At 39.1% G+C, this 26882-nt stretch overlaps 2 protein-coding genes across 5 annotated transcripts in view; one reads left to right on the forward strand and one right to left on the reverse strand.

Annotated features, from left to right (window-relative positions):
- The window catches only part of kif18a (kinesin family member 18A), a 44374-nt gene extending 19236 nt beyond the window's left edge, over positions 1 to 25138 (reverse strand). For both annotated transcript variants that reach the window (XM_080884964.1, XM_080884963.1), the window contains exons 1-6: positions 24985 to 25138; positions 23038 to 23363; positions 21514 to 21671; positions 21089 to 21193; positions 15562 to 15672; positions 15190 to 15387 (exon numbers count right to left, since the gene is read on the reverse strand). In XM_080884964.1, coding sequence (XP_080741090.1) covers positions 15190 to 15387; positions 15562 to 15672; positions 21089 to 21193; positions 21514 to 21671; positions 23038 to 23353 — 888 coding nt within the window. In that variant the 5' untranslated portion in view covers positions 23354 to 23363; positions 24985 to 25138. The remainder of the gene's footprint in view (positions 1 to 15189; positions 15388 to 15561; positions 15673 to 21088; positions 21194 to 21513; positions 21672 to 23037; positions 23364 to 24984) is intronic.
- Positions 25131 to 26882, forward strand: part of mettl15 (methyltransferase 15, mitochondrial 12S rRNA N4-cytidine) — a 69901-nt gene continuing 68149 nt past the window's right edge. For 2 of the 3 annotated variants that reach the window (XM_080884965.1, XM_080884967.1), the window contains exon 1: positions 25271 to 25790. The gene's annotated coding sequence lies outside the window, so the exon portion shown is untranslated. Of the gene's footprint in view, positions 25242 to 25270; positions 25791 to 26882 lie in introns of those variants that run through there. The other variant, XM_080884966.1, reaches the window with a different exon arrangement.

Consider the following 26882-nt stretch of genomic DNA (forward strand, 5'->3'; position numbering starts at 1 on the left):
AAATCATGTGGTTCTTGCTAGGTCTTAAAACTAGCTAATAACAACCTCAGATGAACAAGAACACATGACATATTATTCACTTCACCATTATTTACTTAAAACTAAACGAAAATGCAGCAGCAGTGCGCGAAAAACAGTCCACCCTTACAGTTTCCGTATGAATTAAAACAGTAAGTAGCAGCTGGGTGCTGCCAGTCAATGCATTTGATTAAATGATCATCAGCAAATGTGAGCACCTCTCTAAAAGCAAACGTTTTACGTCTTCTTAGCAGGTGAGGTGTTTCTTAACACAATGCCAAGGAGGAAAAAATCAATAATGACATTAAAGAAGCAACTGTTGCTGCCAATCAAACTGGGAATTTCCGAACATTCCACTGAAAACACTCAAGATATTTCCCAATCACACATTTGACATGTTAACTCTGGTCAGAGACCTGACATGCATGTTAAATGTTAAAATTCATGACAGTACAATTTGAAAAAGACAATAAAATAATGCTTATTTGGAAAAGTTCCCAAGAGAAAGAATCTTCTCTCTAAAAAGAATGTGGCAGCACAATTAGGCTTGCAAAGTCCCATCTGATCACAGCGCAAGACATCTGCAACAATGTGCTTTGAATAGACTATACTAAAGTGGAAATGTTTGGCCATAATACACAGAGTCATGGCATATCAGCACAAATATTTCATACCAACTGTCCAGCATTGTTTTGTAGCCACAAGACCTGGGCGCTCTGTAGTCATTGAGTCGAACATGAACACTTCTATAAACTAAAGTATTCCTGAATCGAATGTGAGGCCACCTGTCCAATAGCTACAGCTTGGCCCAAACTGACCTTATGAGAGTTGCGCACAAATTAATGTCTGCAAACCTCAATAAACTGAAGCGACATCGTAAAAGCCAAGTGGACCGAAATTCCTCCAAAATAACGTGAGACCGATAAATTTATATAGAAAACAAGTACTTCAAGCAATTGCTGCTACAGGTGTCTCTGAGTCGCAGAAGCTAAACTACACTATACTGCCAAAAGTATTCCCTCGTCTGCCTTTACATGCATATGAACTTGAGTAACATCCTATTCTTAATCCATAAGGTTTAATATGATATGTCGGCTTAATCTTTGCAGCTACAGCTTCAACTCTTCTGGGAAGGTTTTCCACAAGGTTTAGAAATGTTTTTATTGGGAATTTACGGGACTGTTCTTCAAGAAGTACGTCTGTGAGGGGAGATAGTGATGTTGCATGCCTCCGCTCTTATTAATCTCAAAGGTGTTCTAGCAGGTTGAGGTCAGGACTCTGTGCAGTCAAGTTCTTCGACACCAAAGTCAGTCATCCATGTCTTTATTGACCTTGCTTTGTACACTGGTGCACAGTCATGTTGAAACAGACAGGGACCATCCCCGAAAAGTTCCCATAAAGTTGCGAACAAGAAATTATCCAAAATGTCTTGATGTGCTGAAGCATTACGAGTTCCTTTCATTACAACGAAATGACGTAGCCCAGTTCCTGTCCCACAGCATAATCCCTTGTCAACTTTACCAATTTTACATTTGGTAATTTACTTATCTATCAGTCTAGAGATCAAATTTGTACCACTATAGAGTCCAGTGGCGGCGTGCTTTACATCAGCGGCCCCCAACCCCCGGACCGGAATTGTTTGGTACCGGGCCGTGAGAGTTGAGGCTCGGGTGTGAAATTAATGGTTTTCAGGGTTTTTAGCGTTATTTTTTTTTTAATCGTTAACTTGATTTCCCTGGGTCTTTTCGCGTGTGTTATGAATAAATCTTCTTTGTTATGGTACCAGTACTGGTTTTATTTTGTTGTATTTAACTGCGACACCTTAATGGCCAGTTGTGTATCTGACGGACGAAAGCTGAACCAGTTCCACACCACTGAAGTTGCAGCATTCTTACAAACCAATTCTGGTTCATCTGCTTCATTCATCAATCCGCTTTCACCCTTCTCATTCTCTGTCGCCGCCATGCTTTTTCCACCATGTGCATATCAAAACAAAGGCACTGCGCATCCGCGTTTTACCCATATTCTATTGCAATTAGGGCTGGGCCATATTATACCGTTCACGGTAATACCGGTATAATGTTAGGCAACGATAGGAAAATGAAATATCGCGATAGAGTGGGAGTAAAACGCGCATGCGCAGTGCCTTTGTTTTCATACGCACATGGCCGATTGTTGAGTGAAACAGATGAACCAGAATTGGTTTGTAAAAATGGTTTAACTTCAGTGATGTGGAACTGGTTTGGTGTTTGTCCGTCAGATACACAACAAAGCACATTTTTTTTGCAGAACATGCAAGCGGCCGTCGTTATTGTCGTATTTGTCGGACTAAGATGCTCTTAAATCTGGGAGTAATCTGGGTCCTAAACTCAGTACACTTCAGGTCAAACAAACACTGCAGCATCACTGAGAGTTAACTGTCTAAATTCTTTCATCTTTAATAAAACGATCAGCATTGCTGCTTTACCAGGTGTAACAATTCAGTTTAACTTCCAGGCATCCATGAAAACAAAATTTATTACATTTAACGGAGTTAGAAGTTAGCAGGAAGCTAGCGGAAGTTAGCTCGCTAGTTTCGCTAGTTACCTAAGCATGATATAGCATGTTCTGACTGAGAGATTTCTGAAAAAAATCAAACGTACAGCTCTGCTATCACTTCCAACATAAATGAAGGCAGGAAACTAAACAGCAGTGACGTTTGTAGGGTTACTGAAGTTGGGCTAGCTGGTATATAATGATGTGCTACGTGATCGCTAGCGACACAGCTATGTTAGCATAACATAAACAGTGAAGCTGGAGGATGAACACTAAGGTTCCTCATGGTTAGAGACAAATGCAATCGCATGGCAGGATGCTGTAAACGGACCAAACGTCAGTCAGGAGAACAACTGAGATAATCCATCCACAATACAAGGCTAGTCATTAATATACTGCAACAACATGGGAATAATCAGAATCAGAATCAGAATACTTTATTGATCCCTGGGGGAAATTATTTTTTGTTACAGTGCTCCATTTTAAACCAACATTAAGACAAGACAGAATAGAGCAGCTGCCAGAGAATTCAACATCAATGAATCAATGGTACAGAAGTGGAGGAAGCAAGAAGAATGAGTTTAATAAAGTTTGATTTATCTAACTGCTTTGTTTAGCTCAATGTGCCTTATGGTCCAAAAAATACGTACTGCACACTACAGTTTAATGTTGCAAAGCACCTCTTTTTAACTTCAGTGGATATTATATATGGTTATGCTCAGGATATGTCAGCCCATTTCTACTGGAAATGCCTTTTGGTTAAACTTTCAGCAAGGAATTTGCATTTGCACTGTTACATTTTTATAAAGCTTTAATGTACATAAAAACCAGCTTCTTGTTTAAGTGAAAATTAATGGAAGGTTGTCTTTTTGCGCTAGTAATGTTGTGGAGTATTTTGTCTCGCATCAATTATATCGTCAGTTATATCGTTATCGCAAATTTTCAAATGTATATCGTGATAAATATTTTTGGCCATATCGCCCTGCTCTAATTGCAATATTTCATTTTCTTATCATTGCCTAACATTATACGGGTATTACCGTGAATGGTAAGATATGGCCCAACCCTACTAGATCATATTTGATTATATCCTTATATCTAAAAGCTAAAAATTGACAAAGGATGCACCTTCTCTGTAATAAAAATGAAAAAAAAAAAAAAAAAAAAAAAAAAAAAAAGCTAGGGTTGATAGTAAGGTACCCCGCTACAACATACCCTAACTGGCTCATGTCAACACTTTAATAAAGCCTAGCTTTGCCCTTCTACGAGAAATGAACTTTCAAATATATCCATATTCTACAACAGTTTCAGAAAGTCCCCTTTTCATGACCACGAAACAGTGGCCTTGTGTAGATAGAAGGCCAAGCTGGAGAGTAGGGTGCATCGTAAAATGTATCTGAATTACTTCGGACATTGCCTAGGGCAAACAACTTACAACAAAAACCTCTGTGCAACATAGCATGAAGATGACACACTGAGCAGCCCAAATGCAAGTACACACATTCTTCTCACTCAAACAAATGGCATGTCATCCCAGACACAAGTGAGGACATTCTTTCCTGTAAACAATGGCCACAACATGAATTCTTGATCTGCCAGCAGCAGACAGTGAAACACCAATAACCATGGCGACAGGATGTGAAACGAATGCTGGGCATTGTAGGCATGACTGCAACACTCAAAAATGGTGGGATGGTATGACTCTAACTGGACAGCGCCCATGAAAGGACACTGCTTTAACTCAAGTATGAAGTAACCTGTTGAAGTTGGATCACATTTCAATATGGCTGTGGTAGATCTGCACAGCGCTTCCTAAATGCATGTGGCCTGCTTACGCCTCGTCCCTTGAGACTGTGTGTAAAACGAGAACACTGCTTGACAGGTTAATGTATGCAACTGGAATGAAATAATACCCAAATACTCAGTTGACTCTGTACTTCACAGGCACTCTGTTTCATATAGAGACTATTGGTTAACTTTATGTACCTACAACCACAAAAATCTTAACATTATTTTTTTCACTTATAAATACAGAACAGCAAAGGAATAATAAGGTTAAAAGTTTGACCTTCTGAAATATATTTTATGTTCACTGTATCCGTTTCTATTTATGGAGACATCTACATATAAACCTTATAAATAAACATTATAAATAAATATACCTGTTAACACTGTTGTAGAGTCTGTTGTTGATGATTACGTAAGTGAAGTCAATAGAGCCAACTCAGAATGTAAAACTGTTGAAGTAAACTATACATGACATAAACTGCATTTTCTTTTAGTCTTGCTAGTTATTATAGTATTGTTTAAAATACTGAATTATTGTATTATTTATTTGTATTTACGGTTTCCAAATGAAGACATTTTTATAAATACTCCTTAATGTAACTTTTTTATACCAGTTTTTTTATACCTGGCACAATACTCGCTAAAGGTGGTAAGTCATAAAAAAAAGTATGTGTTTTCTCAGTATATTCCTCTGAAATGCTAAACCAAAGAGATGTAGATCCAGTGTTAAATGTAATGCTTGCACAAAATTTCTATTTAAAAAAAAAAAAAAAGTTGCCAGATATCAGTTTCACAAATTAATTGTACATTTTTAAACAAAACTAATGAAATACTCTTAGTGGTTCTAGTTTAGAGAAGTCTATTAGCACACCTTCATTTTGTACACTATATACTTAGTTGTACACACTTCAATGGGTTAGTGTTATCTGTAAGTTAAAACAGCATTTAACATTAGTTACGTTCGTCTGTGACTGTTGCACCAACTACGTCGTTTTGTGAACGTTTCAACTTTTTGTGCCTCTGAACACATAATGCTTAACTTTGTTATAGTGAAGAGGGAAACTTAGCACCCATAAACTATAAATAACAAAAAAGCCTGTAAAAACGAACAAATAAAAAACATTAGCTTGCATGCTATCCTAAGCATAATTGTTAATGCTGGTATAGCTCACTTAAGTTGAAAATTGTTCAGTAGTTCCTCTCTTTCCCAAGCTCAAAGGTCTCAATCCTGTGTCCTGCGCCACATGCACCATTTGTTAGGCGGTATTAATTTCTTTGTTTAGTGTCAGAATAAGCTACTATTAAACTGATTTGTAACAAATAAAGTTAGGATTCAATGTGGCCCATACAGCTTTATACTTACACCATGGGCTGTGGCATATTATATTGTCCACAGTAATACCAGTATAAACTTTATGCGATATAAAAATGCCATATCTCAATATCATTGCTATGGCAACACCATGCCTTTACAACAGCCTCCAAAGCAGCACAATACTTGCTAAAGGTGGAAACAGCAAACTTGTTTCACCACTTGAGACAAAAATGCTGTCCAGTACAACCAGGTTCTGAAAGAGGAGATACTCAGAGGTAGGGATGTGCTACCCAGATGTAAACAAATGACTGCACCCGAGGGCTCGTTAGCTGTAGTGCATATAACGGGAAGAGCAAACGGTGGATGGAAATTACTAATGCAGTTATATGGTGGGAAAAGCAGGGCGTTAAGCAGCTGGTTAAAAAGCTCAACCCTGGAGACAACATCCCAGGTAGAAAATTATTTTCTGTTTTATTATGCAACAATATTCTTCAGCTCCAGAGTTACATGGTTATTAAGTTACTCTAATTATTGTTAAACTCAAGTGTTAAGTTGTCCTTTTATACTTGCTTCAAATTCGCAGGGAAAACACTACTTAGAATACTTTTGTGCTTATATTTGACTTATGTTGTGTTACTGGATGTAATAGTATTGCTGGTACCTTGTTTCAATAAATTTACACTTTAAAATAATGCCACACTATTAAGCATTATTAAGGTATTAGCAAGTGGTTAATTCATCATTTAAATAGCATTACTCCTCCTCAGTATGCCATTTGTGAATACAGATATATTATTATGACTATGCTTATGATTATTACTAGCAGTGATATAGTAGCAGTGATAGCTGTACATGGTGCAACAGTATCAGATGGATAAACATATCTGTATTTATAAATGGAATACTAAGGAGGAGTAATGATATATAAATGATGAATTAAGCACTTGTTAATACCGTACTAATACCTTTCTAATGCTTAATAGTGTGACATCATAATAAGAATATAACAAGTGCTACCGAGACTTCTTATTTTGAAGCGTGAATTTATTGAAACAAAGGTACCAGCAGCAGCATTATAGCCTGTGATTAATGACAGCTCATCGGAAAATAGTGATGTGTCGGTCGCGAACAAAATGGCTCTTGGAGCCGGATCTTTGACGTGAACGATGCGAGCCGGCTCCTTATCGCGAGCCATGGGTTTTTCTTTTCTTTTCTTTCTCTCACCCTCTCTCTCACAATTTTTTTCCGCTTCACTCCGCACGCGAGCCTTGTGCTTTGCGCTGGGAAGAGGGGGGAGGGGCGGTAGTTACACTTGCAGTAGCACAGGAACCAGTGTTGGGTGTAACGCGTTGTAATTAAATTAATTTTCCACTGAAAAAGTAGAGTAACTGATTACTGTTCATTTTTAGGTATTTTAATTACAGTTACTTACAATGTACTTGCGTTACATTGTAAAATAATTAAACTCGCTGAAAATCATTATTTAATTTCAATAATTTATCTTCTAAACGTAGAAGTAAACTCTGCCGCTTTAACATCGCTGTATTACAGCTGTACGTCATTTCGCGCCAGTTTGCTGCATAGTCGTATTCTAAAGCAGAAGATGTCGGACTCGGCTGAAGCGAGTGGCTGTTTTACAGTGGGGCAAAAAAGTATTTAGTCAGCCACCGATTGTGCAAGTTCCCCCACCTAAAATGATGACAGAGGTCAGTAATTTGCACCAGAGGTACACTTCAACTGTGAGAGACAGAATGTGAAAAAAAAATCCATGAATCCACATGGTAGGATTTGTAAAGAATTTATTCGTAAATCAGGGTGGAAAATAAGTATTTGGTCAATAACAAAAATACAACTCAATACTTTGTAACATAAACTTTGTTGGCAATAACAGAGGTCAAACGTTTACTATAGGTCTTTACCAGGTTTGCACACACAGTAGCTGGTATTTTGGCCCATTCCTCCATGCAGATCTTCTCGAGAGCAGTGATGTTTTGGGGCTGTCGCCGAGCAACACGGACTTTCAACTCCCACCACAGATTTTCTATGGGGTTGAGGTCTGGAGACTGGCTAGGCCACTCCAGGACTTTCAAATGCTTCTTACGGAGCCACTCCTTTGTTGCCCAGGCGGTGTGTTTTGGATCATTGTCATGTTGGAAGACCCAGCCTCGTTTCATCTTCAAAGTTCTCACTGATGGAAGGAGGTTCTGGCTCAAAATCTCACGATACATGGCCCCATTCATTCTGTCCTTAACACGGATCAGTCGTCCTGTCCCCTTGGCAGAAAAACAGCCCCATAGCATGATGTTTCCACCCCCATGCTTCACAGTAGGTATGGTGTTCTTGGGATGCAACTCAGTATTCTTCGTCCTCCAAACACGACGAGTTGAGTTTATACCAAAAAGTTCTACTTTGGTTTCATCTGACCACACGACATTCTCCCAATCCTCTGCTGTATCATCCATGTGCTCTCTGGCAAACTTCAGACGGGCCTGGACATGCACTGGCTTCAGCAGCGGAACACGTCTGGCACTGCGGGATTTGATTCCCTGCCGTTGTAGTGTGTTACTGATGGTGACCTTTGTTACTTTGGTCCCAGCTCTCTGCAGGTCATTCACCAGGTCCCCCCGTGTGGTTCTGGGATCTTTGCTCACCGTTCTCATGATCATTTTGACCCCACGGGATGAGATCTTGCGTGGAGCCCCAGATCGAGGGAGATTATCAGTGGTCTTGTATGTCTTCCATTTTCTGATGATTGCTCCCACAGTTGATTTTTTCACACCAAGCTGCTTGCCTATTGTAGATTCACTCTTCCCAGTCTGGTGCAGGTCTACAATACTTTTCCTGGTGTCCTTCGAAAGCTCTTTGGTCTTGGCCATGGCGGAGTTTGGAGTCTGACTGTTTGAGGCTGTGGACAGGTGTCTTTTATACAGATGATGAGTTCAAACAGGTGCCATTCACACAGGTAACGAGTGGGGGACAGAAAAGCTTCTTACAGAAGACGTTACAGGTCTGTGAGAGCCAGAGATTTTCCTTGTTTGAGGTGACCAAATACTTATTTTCCACCCTGATTTACGAATAAATTCTTTACAAATCCTACCATGTGGATTCATGGATTTTTTTTTTCACATTCTGTCTCTCACAGTTGAAGTGTACCTCTGGTGCAAATTACTGACCTCTGTCATCATTTTAAGTGGGGGAACTTGCACAATCGGTGGCTGACTAAATACTTTTTTGCCCCACTGTATGAAATGGAAATATTCACGTCACTTCACTTTTCTAAAACAAGCAGACAAGAACATTACAGTAATATGTAAACTATGTCCTGGGGAGAAAAAACTATCGGCCGCTGTCAATAGCACGAGTAATCTACTGAAGCACCTGACACGGCAGCACAGACAAACCCTTCTGAGTGATTCTTGTTCATCATCCATGGATAACACCGCGGCAACTCCTGCTAAGCAGGCAAAATTTTTTACTTCAGCAGCACAGAAAGTGTCTGAAGGTGAGCTTAAAAAAAAAGATTGCAGAAGAGATGCTACCGCTGTGTACTGTAGAGTCTCCGTCTTTTAGGTGCATATTAAACAAAATACCTGTGTGTGGCAAAAAAGTAGCACTGCCCGATCGAAAAACGTTTTCTACTTACTTAGATAAGTGTTATGCTGACATGGAAATGGAGCTTAAAGGGACATTCGAGAGTTTGGAATATATTTCCAAACTGCTGACATTTGGACCAACCATAACAAAAGTTTTCTCGGAATGAGGGCACATTGGATTGATCCTTCTACTTTTGTATGAGGACATGCAGCGCTAGCATGTAAAAGAGTTTGAGGGAGACACACATATGATGTCATCTGCAATGAAATTGAGCAAGTACATTCGGCTTATGGACTGAACTCTAATTTTATCAAAGCTTTTAGAATGTTCCAAAAATCAGACTCTGATGAGGAATCCGAAGAAGATGAAGAGCAGACCCTCTCCACAGAATCTGAAGGACAGTTTTCTCTCCCTCCACACTTAAGGTGTGCATCATACACACTGAACTTAATTTTTCATGATGTTGAGAAATGGCTTCAAGCAAATGAGGCAAAATTCATCTACAGAAGTGCAACTTCAAAGTGTTCTGCAATGTGGACAAAAGCAAACTGTTCTTCTGTTGCTTCAGAGTTAGTAGATAATTTTTTCAAGAAAAAACTCATAGTAACTGTTTCAATATATATATATATATATATATATATATATATATATATATATATATATATATATATATATATATATATATATATATATATATATATATATATATAAGATGAACAGGCACATGGGTCAATACATGAGCGGGACACAGAAAGGAATTGGCAAGAATACCAGAGGCGCAAAACACCAGCTACTGGTAGACAGAACAATCAGCCGAGACTGCAAGACCAGACTGACCAACCTGTGCACTGCCTGGATTGATTACAAGAAGGCCTATGACTCAATGCCCCACAGCTGGATACTGGAATGCCTAGAATTGTACAAGATCAATGGGACCCTAAGAGCCTTCATCAGGAACTCAATGGGGATGTGGCGTACAACACTAGAGGCCAACTCCAAGCCCATAGCACAAGTCACCATCAAGTGCGGGATCTACCAAGGAGATGCTCTGTCCCCACTGCTGTTCTGCATAGGCCTGAACCCCCTCAGTGAGATCATTAACAAGACTGGCTACGGATACCGACTACGGAACGGAGCAGTTGTCAGCCACCTCCTGTACATGGATGACATCAAGCTGTATGCCAAGAGTGAACGAGACATCGATTCACTGATCCACACTACCAGGCTATACAGCAATGACATTGGAATGTCGTTCGGACTGGAGAAGTGTAGTCGGATGGTAACAAAGAGAGGGAAGGTAGTCAGAACTGAGGGGATTGAACTACCAGAAGGCAACATTGCAGACATAGAGGACAGTTACAAGTACTTGGGGATCCCACAGGCGAATGGGAACCATGAAGAGGCCGCTAGAAAAGCTGCAACCACCAAGTACCTGCAGAGGGTCAGGCAAGTCCTGAGGAGTCAGCTGAATGGTAAGAACAAGATCCGGGCCATCAACACGTACGCCCTGCCCGTGATCAGGTACCCTGCTGGGGTAATAGGCTGGCCAAAGGAGGAGATAGAAGCCACTGACATAAAGACAAGAAAGCTCCTTACCATGCATGGAGGGTTTCACCCCAAATCCAGCACCCTGAGGCTGTACGCTAAGCGGAAGGAAGGGGGCCGGGGACTGGTGAGTGTCAGCACCACAGTCCAGGATGAGACAACGAACATCCAAGAATACATTGGGAAGATGGCCCCAACTGACCGAGTGCTCAGTGAATACCTCAGGCAGCAGAAACCCAAGAAAGAGGAGGGAGACGAGGAACCATCATGGAAGGACAGGCCCCTGCACGGTATGTACCACCGGCAGATAGAGGAGGTGGCTGATATCCAGAAATCCTACCAGTGGCTGGACAAAGCTGGACTGAAAGACAGCACAGAGGCACTAATCATGGCAGCACAAGAACAAGCTCTGAGCACAAGATCCATAGAGGCTGGGGTCTATCACACCAGGCAAGACCCCAGGTGCAGGCTGTGTAAAGATGCCCCAGAGACAATCCAGCACATAACAGCAGGGTGCAAGATGCTAGCAGGCAAGGCATACATGGAACGCCATAACCAAGTGGCCGGCATAGTGTACAGGAACATCTGTGCCGAGTATAACCTGGAAGTCCCGAGGTCAAAATGGGAGATGCCCCCAAGGGTGGTGGAGAATGACCGAGCTAAGATCCTGTGGGACTTCCAGATACAGACGGACAAAATGGTGGTGGCTAACCAACCGGACATAGTGGTGGTAGACAAACAGAAGAAGACGGCCGTAGTGATCGATGTAGCGGTTCCGAATGACAGCAATATCAGGAAGAAGGAACACGAGAAGCTGGAGAAATACCAAGGGCTCAGAGAAGAGCTCGAGAGGATGTGGAGGGTGAAGGTAACTGTGGTCCCCGTGGTAATCGGAGCACTAGGTGCGGTGACTCCCAAGCTAGGCGAGTGGCTCCAGCAGATCCCGGGAACAACATCAGAGATCTCTGTCCAGAAGAGCGCAGTCCTGGGAACAGCTAAGATACTGCGCAGGACCCTCAAGCTCCCAGGCCTCTGGTAGAGGACCCGAGCTTGAAGGATAAACCGCCCGCAGGGGCGTGCTGGGTGTTTTTTTTTTTTTTATATATATGTGGCCTTACCCTAAAATAAATTTTTGTTTTATTTATCATGCTCTTATGTGAAGTGTCTGACGTATTTTTGTCTCATAGGTGATCAAGGTGCGCTTTTCCTCAATGATGGACAATAAAGAAGCTCTCCTGGCTGCAGTCACTTTACCTAAATTTAAGTTACGCTGGATCAGAGAAGAAGAGAAAAAAGACATGGTTAGGGCAATGCTTACTACAGAGTGCCGTGGGTTGTCTCTTGAAGGACAACAACCTGCTCAAGATCACAAGAACCCTGCTGACTCCACTGATGACTTTTTTTCATTTGAGGAGGGCGACTGTATCTACTCTGCTGAAACAGAGGTGATGGAATATTTGAAATCTGCTGGGTCTGAGCTGGGTGTTCTTAGCCAGTTTCCCAGGATTAAGGACATTTCACTGAGGTACAACACAGCCACAACATCAAGCGCACCAGTCGAAAGGCTTTTTAGCCTCAGCAATCTTGTGCTTACACCCAGAAGGAACAGACTGTCAAGTGAACGCTTTGAGAGACTTACATTAATGAGATAAAACAAGTTTTTCAAAAACGAGACAACTAAGTAGTACAAAAAGGTTTTTGGAAAACGTGAGTGCATACAGCATGCAGGAAATATGGTGCTCATTGGTTTGAGGAAGTTTCAGAGGAATTCTGTTTGTTAACCAAAGGTCAGAGTTAACTTCACTTTGTTGAAACACATGACATGATTACATACATTATGTATGAATATGTTACTCATTGCTTTGAAAATTAAAACATTTTAATGTTTACAGCGTGATACATGTCATGTTTAACATTTGTTAGGTTAAGCTTTTCTGTTATTCAGATATGTTGCTAAAGAAAGTTACATTTCTTACCAAAAAATGTAATTATTAAAGAATGTTTTTTTTTTTATAGAATGTAATAAAGATGATTCAGAAAGCTAAAAGGCTAAACTATTTCATGTTGACTCGTATGTTTTTAAAAAAAAAAAATTTATTATTTAAAGAGTTTAATTTCTATTGTTTGTCCACTCAAGGTTTATAGGGATTTTAAGAAGTATTTAGTTAAATTACTTATTGAGTAATTAAGTTACTTTTCAGACACAGTAATTAGATAATCAATATTGTATTTAACATACTTAAGTAATTAATTACTTTTGTATTTAACATACTTAAGTAATTAATTACTTTTTTAAAGTAACTTATCCAACACTGACAGGAACAGAGCGGGAGGGAAAGAGAGAGAAAGAGAGCCAGGGTCAACAACGTCACATTATGCTGGGCTTACACTGTGCGATTTTTGGCCCATTTTGAGCCGATTTTTGAGTCGTGCGACCGTTTTGGCGATCGGCCCGATTTTAGCCTTCATTGTGCGTCGTGTAGTATACGTGGGGTAACGAGAAGCGATTAACACCTCACGACCAGCTCCCGATCATCAATCGCTTGGTTGTGAGGATTTCAAACCTGTTTGAAATCCTTGCAACCGTCGTGAGCGTGTCACCGCAGTTTCTCACACAAATGTCAGTGAAAAAGACGGTGCAGCACAGCAGTGCAGCGTGTGATCTGGACACAAGCGATGGAGGCACAACTTGTAGAACTTTGGAAAGCTCATCCGAGCCTTTTCGATGTGGCCTCACAAAATTATCACGACCACAACAACCGTGAAAATAGTTGGATCTACATTGCTGCTCAATCACAGCTGCCTGATCAATGTTTTTCATTAGCAATTTAGCAAAGTTGATGGTGGTGGTGTGCGTGTCTGTGTGAGTGAAAGACAGAGAGGGAGAGCGAGCGACAGCATTTCTGTTATAACCTTCATTTTATGTACGCACAGTGTGAGCACTCAGGTCGCATCAGAGCATCGGGTCGTATAGTGTGAGACCCTGCATCGTGACCTATGAACTTCTAACCCCTGCGAGTCAATCGTACAGTTTGAGCAGGAGCTGAATCACGCGACTGGGGGAAAAAAAAATAAAAAAAAATCGCACAGTGTCTGCCCAGCATTAGAAAGGTATAGTGATGATCCACAACTATTTTCAGTTGCGGATAATATTTAATTGTGCTGTGGTTTGCAGTGTTTTGTGTTATTTCACTTTAAATTTGTTTAAAAGGAAAAAGCTGAAAATTTAAATAGTAATAGAAATGTGAATAGTTGTTTTTTGTAATATTACATTTTATGTGGAGTGAATAAATAAAAGTATAATTACTTTTGGCCCCTAGAGACAAAACACATAAAAACTCCAAAACACGTAAAAACTCAGAAGAACGTGAAAACAATATACATATGCTTTCAATTGTGTAATATAAGTGATCTAGGTAGCTCTGTTTTGGAAGTTCAGTTAACGCAATAAATGTGTTTTGGAGTTTGTACGTGCTTTGTCTCTTGGGGCCACCGCATATATTTATATATAAACATATCTAAATAAATCCACTCTTTTTTTACATTAGTAATTCCTTTTGTGCATAATTTTATATTGTTGTTAATAATAAATTAATTAAAGCAACAAAACAACCTGAAGAGCCGGTTCGGAGCCGAAAGAGCCGGTTCTCTAAAAAAAAAATCCCATCACTAGAGGCGAGGCCGAGTAACGTTGCGTAGAGACAAAAGTGGACGAAAGAGAGGCAAACTTGCGGCTCCACAAGTATAATTATAACGTAACATATACTATATCGATATAAACAATATTGTCACATCTTATATCTCGTATGAAAATATATCGATATTTTTAAAAAACTCGATATATCGCCCAGCCCTATTAGTAATGTTAATAAACATATATATAGAGCCTATATATATAACCTAAAAGGCTAGTAAGGTAAGATAAGAAATGTATACTTTATCTTAAAATTTGGAAATTATTTTCTTTAAAAAAAATAAAAATTAAACAATCCTAAATCTAATATCTAATATAATTGGCATTAAAAGGCTGTTTTATGGCCTGTATAGATTTTTGGGTTTGAGAATTGAGGTCAAAAATGTCTCCTTTTATAACAAACATATTCAACCCTTGTACTCTGCAATATGGCAGCCGCTTAAGCCGAGACGTGTACAATGAGTTGAGCATACTTATAGTTAAGGGTTCTGTTTACTGCAATATTACAGTTTTAAAACATCAGGTGCTGCCTTATAGTAACCATCCAAACCTTTTATTTGCCAGTTAGGAAACAATATTATCAACTCATTGTTTTTTTTAATGTTACTAAGTTTTTTTTAAGCTTTTTAAAAGGTTTTAAATGGCTCTCAGAAACAGCTGTGATTGTAAAGTAGTCCCTTGTACATTCACTTTCACTCACCTTTGGGTCAGCAAGAGCATTGATGACATTTCCCAGGGCGAGGAGTGAACGGTTGATGTTAGCGCCTTCTCGTAAGCGTGCCCCTTTAGCGTTGGTGGCACTGGCTCTCTCTGAGCCTGCCAAGTCAATCAGGCTCATTTTGGCAACACATACATTATGATTGAGGCTGGCAGTTTTGTCCTGCTGTCTCAAATATATCTGGAGGAAAACAATAGAACAAAGTTCATTCAAGGTTATCAAAAACTAAAGTCTGATACACTGTTACATGATTGGAGCGATAAGGAGTCTTTAAAAAAACGTAACTTTTCTATTTATATTTAACATTAGTATTTATATCTTAATTTATTGATGATTTCTGGTCATTTAGCTTACCTGAAATACAGCATGGGAACGAGAAGAGGTGGCGTTCATATCAGTCGGGTGCTGTGTCCTGTTTCGATTGCCAGAATCCAAAGCCTCGAGAATCTGCTCTGCAGATTTGGGCTGTCAGTAAAAACAAAAACAAAGACGTGAACATACACAGGACGCCACACAGGGAAAAATAACTTGCAGTGCACTGCCATCAAAATACATTTCGCACAGCAGCAATCATGATACGATAATTAAGTGAAACGCAGTCTAATACTGCAAGATAATCTGTGATACATCATATCTGCCCCTGACAAAATAAAACATACACCTAAACATGCTTTTATTCAGACATTTACATTTTTTCCCACGTGTTTCTGTGCAATATCATTATTTCTCAGTCTTAATAATGAGGCAATTCATTTAATTAGCTTCGTGATTTGCTTTCCCCTGCCTTTATCCCCTGTGAGTTCCTTCTTCTGCAACATGAGTTAAATTCCTCATTCATTTGATAAGCACCATCTCAAGTAGTCATGAAGTAGTGATTCTGGTTAGTCACATTGGCAGAGGAATCTATTTAAAGAACCAGCCTGCTCAAATAAAAATATATAAAATATATTATGGTATATAATATTATGTGTAACACAATGTAATAATTATACATTACAAGAACAAGTGCTATGATATATTTCCCTATATGGAACCGCCACTGAGCAATTCTGGAGAACAATTTTAATGAAAGCAGTAGTTTTACTGATTTGCAAGTTTCTGGTTAAATGGAAAGATAGTTGAACAAACAGAAGTTAATCTTTACAACTGCTGACATCACAAAGTGCAAATTTAAATTTGTTTTCTCCCATATTTATTTCATTTAAAAAAAAAAAAAAAAAAAAAGACAATTATTACTATAAAAATTTGCATTTCCTGCGAAAATGCAGCGTGGATGCTTTAAAGCTGAAGCTGTATGCAAAAACTAGCTGAAAAAGCTGAAAAGTTGCAGAAATTGTAAAAACTTTGCAGAAGCAAAGGAACTTTGCTAAAATGTAATAACTTAGCAGAACTGCAATATCTTAGAGGAAACATAATACTTGGCAGAAATGCAATAGCATAGCAGAACTTAGCAGAAATATTGTAACTTACCAGAAACATGATAACTTCTCAAGAATACAAGAATTTAGGAGAAATAGTATAAGATAACAGAAAGAATATATTTAGCCAAAAATACTTGAACATTACAGAAACACTATGATTTAGAAAAATAGTACAACATAGCAGAAATACTGTGATTTACCAGAGACACTGTGATGAAGTATGAATATTGTAATTTTAAATTAATACTATGTTTTAGCACAAATACTATAATTTGACAGAAATACTATCATTTGGCAGAAATACTGTTTCAGCACAAATACTCTGGTTTAGCAAAAATATTATAACATAGCAGAAATACAATTATATAGCAGAAATGCTATATTTAGAAAGAAAAATATAATATAGTAGAAATAGTATGATTTATCAGAAATACTGTAATCAGCACATATACTGTAACATGACAGAAATTCCTCCACTTAGTAGTAATACTATAACATAACACAAATGTTATGATTTGGCACAAAAACCATGATTTGGCAAAAATACTATGATTTAGCAGAAATACTATGATTGAGCAGAAGTACTAAGATGTAGTACAAGTACTTTGATTTAACAGAAATACAATTATGGAGGAGTAATACTTTAAAGTGGGAGAAATATTGATACACACACACACACACACACACATACACAGAGCCTAAAGGGAACAGTATTTGTGCCATGGAGTGTTAACAAGAATGTGAGGTCCATATTAGAAAAGCTGGTAAAATCATAAAAGTTTGCAGAATACTGTAAAAGGCTTTCTCTCTCTCTCTCTCTGTGTCTCACACACACACAAACGGCGAGAGAAGCAAGTTTCTAGGTCAGTCAAGCAGACTGGGAGCAGCTAAATTTGAATCCACCAATCAGAGAGGCTGTGTACTTTTTCCCGCCAAAACAGGTGCACACACGCGGCACACAGACAGGATTTTTGTAGTCTATTTCTCATAGTGAGGACTCCCCTCAAACAAATGACCATAATTTCCTAACCGTAGGGGCTAGAACGGTCATTCTTACACGGTTTTGTTCAGAAGAGATGGGGGAATCTTCAAGTGTTGACAATTTATCATTAAAATATGGATTTTTAGAGATACATGACATGGATGACTTGTTGGCTTAGAAGCCACGAAGGCCCCAATATGCAAATTTGAAGGCCTCAACCCACATATATGATTGGCTGGCTGGGAAGCAGTCCAGGCCCTGATTTGTAAATTTGAATGTCTCATCCCTAAGATATGATTGGCTGGCTGGGAAGCCGTGCAGGCCCTGATATGTAAATTTGAATGTCTCAAGCCTCACAGAGGATTGGCTGCCTGGGGACCTGGCAGTAATATATAGAAATAGTATGATTAAGCATAAATACTACATTTAGTAGAAATACTATGTTTTAGCACAAATACTATAAAAAGCAGAAATACTATATTAAGCACAAATCCTATAAAAAGCACAAATAGTATGATTATGCATAAATACTACATTTAATAGAAATACTATGTTTTAGCACAAATACTATAAAAAGCAGAAATACTATATTAAGCACAAATCCTATAAAAAGCACAAATCCTATATTAAGCACAAATCTTATAAAAAGCAGAAATACTATATTAAGCAATATAAATATCCTATAAAAATCCTTTAAAAAGCAAAAATACTGTACTATGATTTGGTAGAAAAACTATAATTAATCAGAAATACTATATTTGGCAGAAATACTATATTTAGCACAAATCTTATAAAATAGCAGAAATAGTACGGTAATAACTTAAACAGAAAAATTGGAAAAGCAAAATGGACAGCTGAAAAAATGCTGAACATGCTGAGGGTCCCTCAAATATACTTGTTAAATGAAAAAAATCGGCAAAAAATATATATAACAGCCACACAATCAGAAATATGGACACATATGGAAACACACATGCACAGAGAGAGACACACACAAGATCCAATTCAGTCAACCAGCCTAAATATATTGAATTTGAATCTTAAAATGAGATCATCACATTAAAAGTCTTTCTCTCTCTCTCTCTCTGTCACCCACACACATACACATACACACACACGCCATTTAACATGTTATTTAACGTTTATCTTGTCTGGACATGTCAACAAAAATATTCAACATAATTTAATATGTCATTTAACGTTTATCTTGTCTGGACATGTCAACAAAAATATTCAACACAATTTAACATGTCATTTAACGTTTATCTTGTCTGGACATGTCAACAAAAATATTCAACACAATTTAACATGTCATTTAACGTTTATCTTGTCTGGACATGTCAACAAAAATATTCAACACAATTTAACATGTCATTTAACGTTTATCTTGTCTGGACATGTCAACAAAAATATTCAACACAATTTAACATGTCATTTAACGTTTATCTTGTCTGGACATGTCAACAAAAATATTCAACACAATTTAACATGTCATTTAACGTTTATCTTGTCTGGACATGTCAACAAAAATATTCAACACAATTTAACATGTCATTTAACGTTTATCTTGTCTGGACATGTCAACAAAAATATTCAACACAATTTAACGTTTATCTTGTCTGGACATGTCAACAAAAACATTTGACAGTAACACTTTCCCTTATTCACAGGTTTTTGTTTAGGAACAACAGCATATTTACAGTTTTCCCTCTAAGTCTGCTCCGTTTTTTGCTCACAACCTCTCCTGCTTTTGAAAAGATTCTCTCTGCAGGTACAGAAGAAGCAACGATTCCTAGGTATCTCACTGCAAGTCTGCTTAGGGATGGGAAGGTTTGTTCATGCTCTTGCCACCAAACCAATGGATCCTTATCTCGGGGAATCAGTTTTTCCTCTGAGTACCGGCGTATTTCAATGAGTACATCACTGGAAGCTGACCGGTGATGTTGGCTTGACACAACCTGCATGTCAAAATCTGTCCATATCCCTCCTTTTGTTGCAGCTGGACCTGCGGGTGGAGGACTTGGGATAGACCCTGAAGTAGAAGGCCCTGAGGCAGAGCTAACAGCAGGCATTGAGCTTACAGTTAGAGTGGGAGCAGACTGTCCTGTCTGATAGACTTCTTGCATTTCAGTGTGGAGATGTTTCTTTAATACTTCAACATTGTCTTTGTCACAAAAACCAAGGTGTTTAAACCTAACCTAACATCCAGAAATGTACTTGCAGCTAGACAGTGAATGCTCTGAATACCCCTGAATCTGCGCTGGCATTGCTGTGCCAGCTGTGTGGCAAGGGAGCTGTCCTGATATTCACAGGCTGCTACAGCCTTGTGAATGAGTGACACAAGTGGAATAACTTTGGAGACTGAAACATGTTTTTCAGATGAAACTTCCTGTGTTACTTCTTCAAACGGCCGTAGTGCAACAACTGTTTCCTTGATCAGGGATAATTCTCCCGCATTTAAGCATAGTTGATTCTTCCCTAAAAGGCAGAGGGCTGTGGTCACGGCTTCATTTTGCTCACAGAGCTGCTCCAACATGTAAAAGACAGAGTTCCAGCGGGTATCTACTGACTGAATTAGCTTGTGCTCTGCCACTTTCAATTGTTGCTGAATATCCTTAAGCTTCTCAGTAGCCTTTGTGCTGTGGTGAAAAAAGGACACAATCGCACGGCATTTTTCCAGCACCTGCACCACTTCTGGGACAGCTTTTACACTGTCCTTTACAACTAAATTCAGTGTGTGTGCAAAACATGGAAAATGCCTCCATCCAGCTTTGTGCACTGCAGCAACCATATTTGCACCATTGTCTGTGACAACTGCAACCACCTTCTCAGTTATGCCCCATTCTTCTGTGATTTGCTTAAGTGCTGAGCTGATATTAATCTGCTGTATGCTGCCCATGGAAAGAGTGGGTTTCCAGGACAAATTCTCTCATTTGCCAGTTTTCAATGAGATGGCATGTTACAGTCAAATATGCCTCTGTGGACACTGAGGTCCACATATCAGTGGTGAGAACAACACTGGAAGCATTTCGCAAAGATGCTCTTACTTTGCCTTTACATTCATCAAACAAATTTACAAGATGAGTCTCAGTCAGTGATTTTCTTCCTGGGAGTTTATATTTTGAGTCAAGAGCGCTCACAAATCCCTGGAAACCTTGGTCCTCCACTATGGACAGAGGCTGGAGGTCCTTCACAATCATCTCTACAAGGCATCTTGCGAGTGTTGCTGCTCTTGGGGATGCTTAAAGCATCCACACAATTATTTTTTCCAACCTGCTCCTGTGTCCTGGCCCAAGATGAGCTACACAGGTTTCATGCTTATTATACAATGAGCTAGCACCACCTGCTTTTACCCAAATATTGCTCACTTTCATGCAGTTTTTTAATGTTTTTAAAAGGACGGGCATTTTTCAACAGAAGTGCATGCATGGAAGTGTTTTTGTGTGTGTTTATTTTAATAATAGATGGTAGTACTGACCTTATGCAGTGTGAGGCCTTGTACAACCACTCCTTTAGAACTGTCCTCCCTGACTGCAAGAGGTCCTGCATTAGCCAACAAATCTCTGATCTGTTCATTGTAAACCTGTGAACACGTGCAAATACAACAAAACACTATGAAACCACACAAAGACAAAAATGTATGGTCAGGTAAAAGCTTGCAGACACAATGATACTGCAAGGTGTAGAAATCATGAATGCGTACCTGCTGCGATACCTTTACATACAAGCAGTGTAGGTTGAGAACACATTTTACAACTTAAAGTCTTCTGTATAAGTCTGACTATCCAGACTTGACACAGTGATGTTGCACAAACAAACAACGTAAGAAACAACATTCCATAAACAACAAGGAGAACAAAGCAAAGTAAAAATAAAGGTAAAAATAAAGAATCCAATACTCACTTCAAGATATGAAAATGCAACTGCAAACTCCTTCTCCTCCTTGGCGTCATCCATGCGTTTGAAGAGCTCTTTCATTGTGCGGTACATGACCCCAGGGTCATTTTGTGAACCTAACATGGTATGTGTCTTGCCTGCTCCGGTAGCACCATAGGCAAACACTGCAAGTGAAAAAGTAATTAAGAGTTACAGAAAACTCTACAAAAACAGTTTCAACATAAAGCTTGCTTAGAAAAGAGCATAACCAAACATGTAATGTGAAAAACTTGGAATGTGAGCAATGGAAGTATCAAGTATATCCAAAAGGAGGACTGAACTTACACTATTTAAAAGTCTCAAGCCAGCCTCCAATGTTTAAAATTTTTCTTCCAAGGAAGAAATTTTGTAATTGTTTTTTTTATATGTTCTTGAGCAAACACAGTTTTTCTCTGGACATTCACTGCTTTTTCATTTATTTTTGGTCCAGTTCTTCCAGCTGACAATTTTCCAAGGAATGTTTTTTGTTGTTGTTGTTGTTGTTGTTAACCCACTTAACACCGATTATATGACTCATTCATAAAAAGAGCACCTAACCCAAGGGATGAAACAGTGTTTTCTCAACACATAAGAGAGAACTTTGCACAGTTATAGATGGCATCTTTAGGCACTTTGTCATTTTGACAACACTGAGCATGTACAACCATCTGTAAAACACATTGGAGGCTGTCTCATGGTTTGGGGCTGCATTTCAGCCAGTGGTGCCGGGGATCTTGTTAAAAGTGATGGAATTATGAACGCAGAAAAGTACCATCAAATTTCAACCTACTATGCAAAACCACCTGGAAAGCATTCCATTGGCAACAGCTTCATTTTTCAGCATGACAATAATCTCAAGCCTACAGTCAATTCAGTAAAAGTATACCTGGATCTAAGAACACACAATGGAACACGATCAGTCATGGATTGGCCTCCCCAGAGTCTGGACCTCAACATTATTAAAGCAGTGTAGGATCCCCTTGACGGGGATTGATCTACCAACATCTAAAGAATGTGTTTTGAGAAGCCTGGAGAACTATTCCTGAAGACCACTTTTACTTGGTATACTGTTTTTTTTTATAAATATTTACAGATGCTTCGATAAATCACTGCAAATATTTCCCATTATATTAGCAAAGCATAAGGGAATGAGAGGTGGTTTAAGACTTATGCACAGTACAGAACTATACAAAGTAATACTTTCTCAAGCTTTAAATTCACATTAGAGAAATAAATACAATTCTTTCTTTTTTTTTTTTGGCTTAGTCAATTGCACCAAAATATATGGTAAAGAATAACACTCTGCACTCCATTTATCCAGCCCTGGAATAAAATCGTATCTTTGAAGGTCTATCCCCTTCACAGCAGTGAGGGTAATTTGTCGCTGCAGACAGATAAATAACTAGCACACTACAGAACGAGTTAATCAGCTCCACATCTTTTTATAATTGGCAGACATCATGACTAATTCAGACAGACTGTAGCTGCAGCTTGTACTCATTAATTTGTCACCTGTACAGTTGAATCCATTCATCACCCCATCCAGCACTCCTTTAGTGGTGTTCTCAAAAATGTCGACTTGTGTAGCATTCTCGTCGAAGACTAGGTCAAAAACAAACTTCAGGTCTTTGTTAGCCTTCTTATTGATGTTTCTGTTTCGTACTCTTTGTGACCCAAAGCACGACAAGTCCTCTTCTTTGGGGTCAAATATGAGCATGTGGTTATCGACGACCTGGACCACATTTCGACAGTTTTCGCGCTTTTCACTGTCATTGGCCGGCCTCACTCGAACAACAACCTTTACATGGCTGCACACATCACTCGCCATCTTGGTTTCCCTGCAAGGAATGAAGCATTACAAAACAAGACAACAAACAAATAAAATGTTAACTGGATTTCACAATCTTGAAAATATGCTGATAAAATTCAAACATGGTCTGAGGACTTTGAAGGCAGAGTTGAACTTGTTTTATGGTAAGCGAACAGCCTAAAAGTGTTTTCATACAGAATGCCACAGGAATGAGTCCTAAAAACTGGAAACACTTTAGCTTTTTTGAACTTCCAGTTCCATCGTCTCAAAGTGCAGACTAAGGTCAGGTCTCACTGTAATTTATAATATTTCTTGTCTGTTAACTACCAGACAAGCAATATGCACTCTGTGTAGAGCAAGGTTTCAACATTTGAAATCAGAGCAAGTCAAAGCTGTGCAAAGCTTGTGGTCAGAGGTCTACATACACTCATCATGACTGTTCTTTTTCTAGAGTGAAATGATTGTACAGGACACATCTTTACCTACTTAAAAAAAAACAAGAATTGGGTGCACATGTTTGAATTTATTTGGGATTTATTTGAATCCAAACAGGGTCAAACATATACATACAGGTTCAAATATATAAATACACCCCCACACTAATATTTGGTAAAATGTCCCTTAGTAAGTTGCACCTTAGATGATTTTGGTAGCCATCAACAAGCCTCTGGCATAATTTTGGCTCAATATTTGATCAATCTTCTAGGCAGAAATGGCTTTGGGTAGGCAATTCCACAAGCTTACTGTTTAGTGCTTTATCCATTCCAAAAGCAGTTTTTATGTGTGCTTGGGCTCAGTGTCCTGCTGGAACACCCAACTGTGACCATATTTCAACCATCTAACTGTTTATTTGAGATAAAGTTAAAGAATTTGGAGGTTGTCCTTGTTCTTCATTATTCTCTCCACTTTGTGTAATGTACCAGTATCACTATGAGTGAAAAAAGCCCCAGAGCATGTTGCTACCATTACCATGCTTGACGGTTGGTACAGTGTTTTTAGGATTTATTACCATGACATGAAATTACCATGGCATTCATGCACATGATGAGTCTATCTAAACCTCTGACCACAACTGTACATAAGGATACTGAAACTTTCACAAAACTAATAACAATAATCTTTAAATAAAAAAAAATAATACAACAAAAACCTACACTTGTGTTTTAAACGTTTTGGGTTAGGGACTGATACTCATGGACATTTTTCAGTGACATTAAAATAAAATAAAGATATATATCTATATATACACACACACATACATATATATCGTGGTAATCGGAGCACTAGGTGCGGTGACTGCCAAGCTAGGCGAGTGGCTCCAGCAGATCCCGGGAATAACATCGGAGGTCTCTGTCCTGGGAACAGCTAAGATACTGCGCAGGACCCCGAGCTTGAAGGATAAACCGCCCGCATAATATAATCAAATGCTGTCTAACATGTATTAACACGCAATTTTCAGGTACAGCTAGCTCAGTACTATTAAATGGAATAAACAGTCGAAGTCGAGCACACGTTACAATGTGATGACAATCCTGCCAACGTAAATACAGCAGGACTGGCCAGCCCCTGCCATCTAGCTAGCTGTAGTACAGTCACTAACAGTAAGATGGCATTGATTACTTCGTCTCCGATGCAATCTTCGGTCTTACCTTTTGTTAGTAACGACTATCGTCCATATCCCTACTAAGGCGACACTTTCAGATCAAACGCTCGGTTTAAAAGTAGCTCGAATTAAGTGAATAAACTCGCTAACCTTGTCGCTAGCACAACCGCCGCCAATATTTTCAAAAAAGCTGTCGTCTTCCTCTGTGGCATCTGATAGGTCGAGAGGGGCGCGTCACTAGGCGGGCCGTGGTGACGCACAGTGCACGCTGCGGAAGGTGGAGCTACTCCGTGGTGTGCTACGGTAAGCTACTGCCGCTTTCTGTGCATAAGCACGGTTGTCTGGCTCAACATTTGTGAAACTTGATTAAATGGACCTGACTACACCGTCGGGTCCTTTTCAGTATATTTTATTGACAGTCTCTGTAGGTATGAAGCGCGGTCATCCAACATGGTGGCATAGCAACGGTATCCTCTGCATCGCTTTATTTAGATGTAACATGTCCAGCCTCTGCTGATATCATAGCCTGTATACACGTATTACAGAGCATTAGGGTGGGCTAAACATTCAAAATTTAATAGATAATAGCTTTACAGTCATGGCCACGTCAAACACGTGCATGCCTTTTTGTATCTGCTCCATGTTCAGGCGTTTTTAGCTAGGTAGATAGCTAACCTTTACACCAAAATACTGTTTTTGTGTGGGGAGTTGCTACTAAATATCACCATAAATGATGGCACATGTTTGTTTAAGGGAACTGCTAACCTCTAACAACCTACAGATAAGTTAGTACGACCTTCCTACTCCTAGCTTGAAGGATAGCAGCTAACGTTTAGTAAACAGCAAGAAGAGGTAGGTGTGTGTGTGTGTGTGTGTGTGTGGGGGGGGTTCATGAGAAAAAAGGACCTACTTATTAAACTACACAATAATATCCGCATCAGTCTTTCCCTACAATACAACTCTTATTGTAGTTGTAGGCTATAAAATACAAAATAATCACAGGCATCTGAGGACAGACAGACAATAGTGAGGTGTGTGATAGGAATGACAGATGGGTTCAAGGTAGGGGTGGGATTACATCAGGGATCAACTCTAAGCCCCTTTTTGTTTGCAGTGGTGATGGACAGATTGACAGATGAGGTCAGGCAGTAGTCTCCATGGCCTATGATGTTTGCAGATGACGCTGTGATCTATGGTAAGAGTAGGGAACAGGTGGAAGAGAGCCTGGAGAGGTGGAGGTATGGTCTAGAGAAAAGAGGAATGAAAGTCAGGTGAAGCAAGACAGATTACGTGTGTGAATGAGAGGGAAACAGGTGTAACAGTGAAGCAGCAAAGGACAGAGTTAGTGAAGATAGATGAGTTTCAATACCTGGGTCAGCAAATCAAGGCAATAGAAAGTGCACAAGAGAGGTGAAGAATAGAGTCCCGGCAGGCAAGTGTCAGCAGAGCAAATGGCCTACCACCTACATAAAAAGGGAAAAAACTGTAAATAGAAACTATTGAGATAACTTCATGTCTTATGGCTGAAGCTGAAATGGGGACGTCATTTGCCTGGAGGAGTTTACTCGTGCTAACATGGTGTCATGTAGTTTAGATACCTGCTAATGAAGCTCATTGCAATAATAATAATAATAATAATAATAATAATAATAATAATAACAATAATAGGTGTTTTCCTAGGTCCACAAGATAAAAAAGCGCCGTCAATTGACAATAAAAAGAAATATTGCTGTGAGATGGTATACAGGTTTTTCACACACATGAATTCACATGTGTCTGAACCACTGCTGTAAAGTATGTATAGACGTGTATAGAATGCTTCACAATATTACTGCAATCATGAACTGAGAATCATGGCCACATCTTTAAATATATTCAAAATGAAGTGTGTTATTGGAAAGGTTTAGTCAGTCAACAGTTTTTGCATCTGCCTTGAATTTAGAA

Source organism: Rhamphochromis sp. 'chilingali' (assembly GCF_963969265.1).
Source record: "Rhamphochromis sp. 'chilingali' genome assembly, chromosome: 6".
NCBI classification, from domain to species: Eukaryota; Metazoa; Chordata; class Actinopteri; order Cichliformes; family Cichlidae; genus Rhamphochromis; species Rhamphochromis sp. 'chilingali'.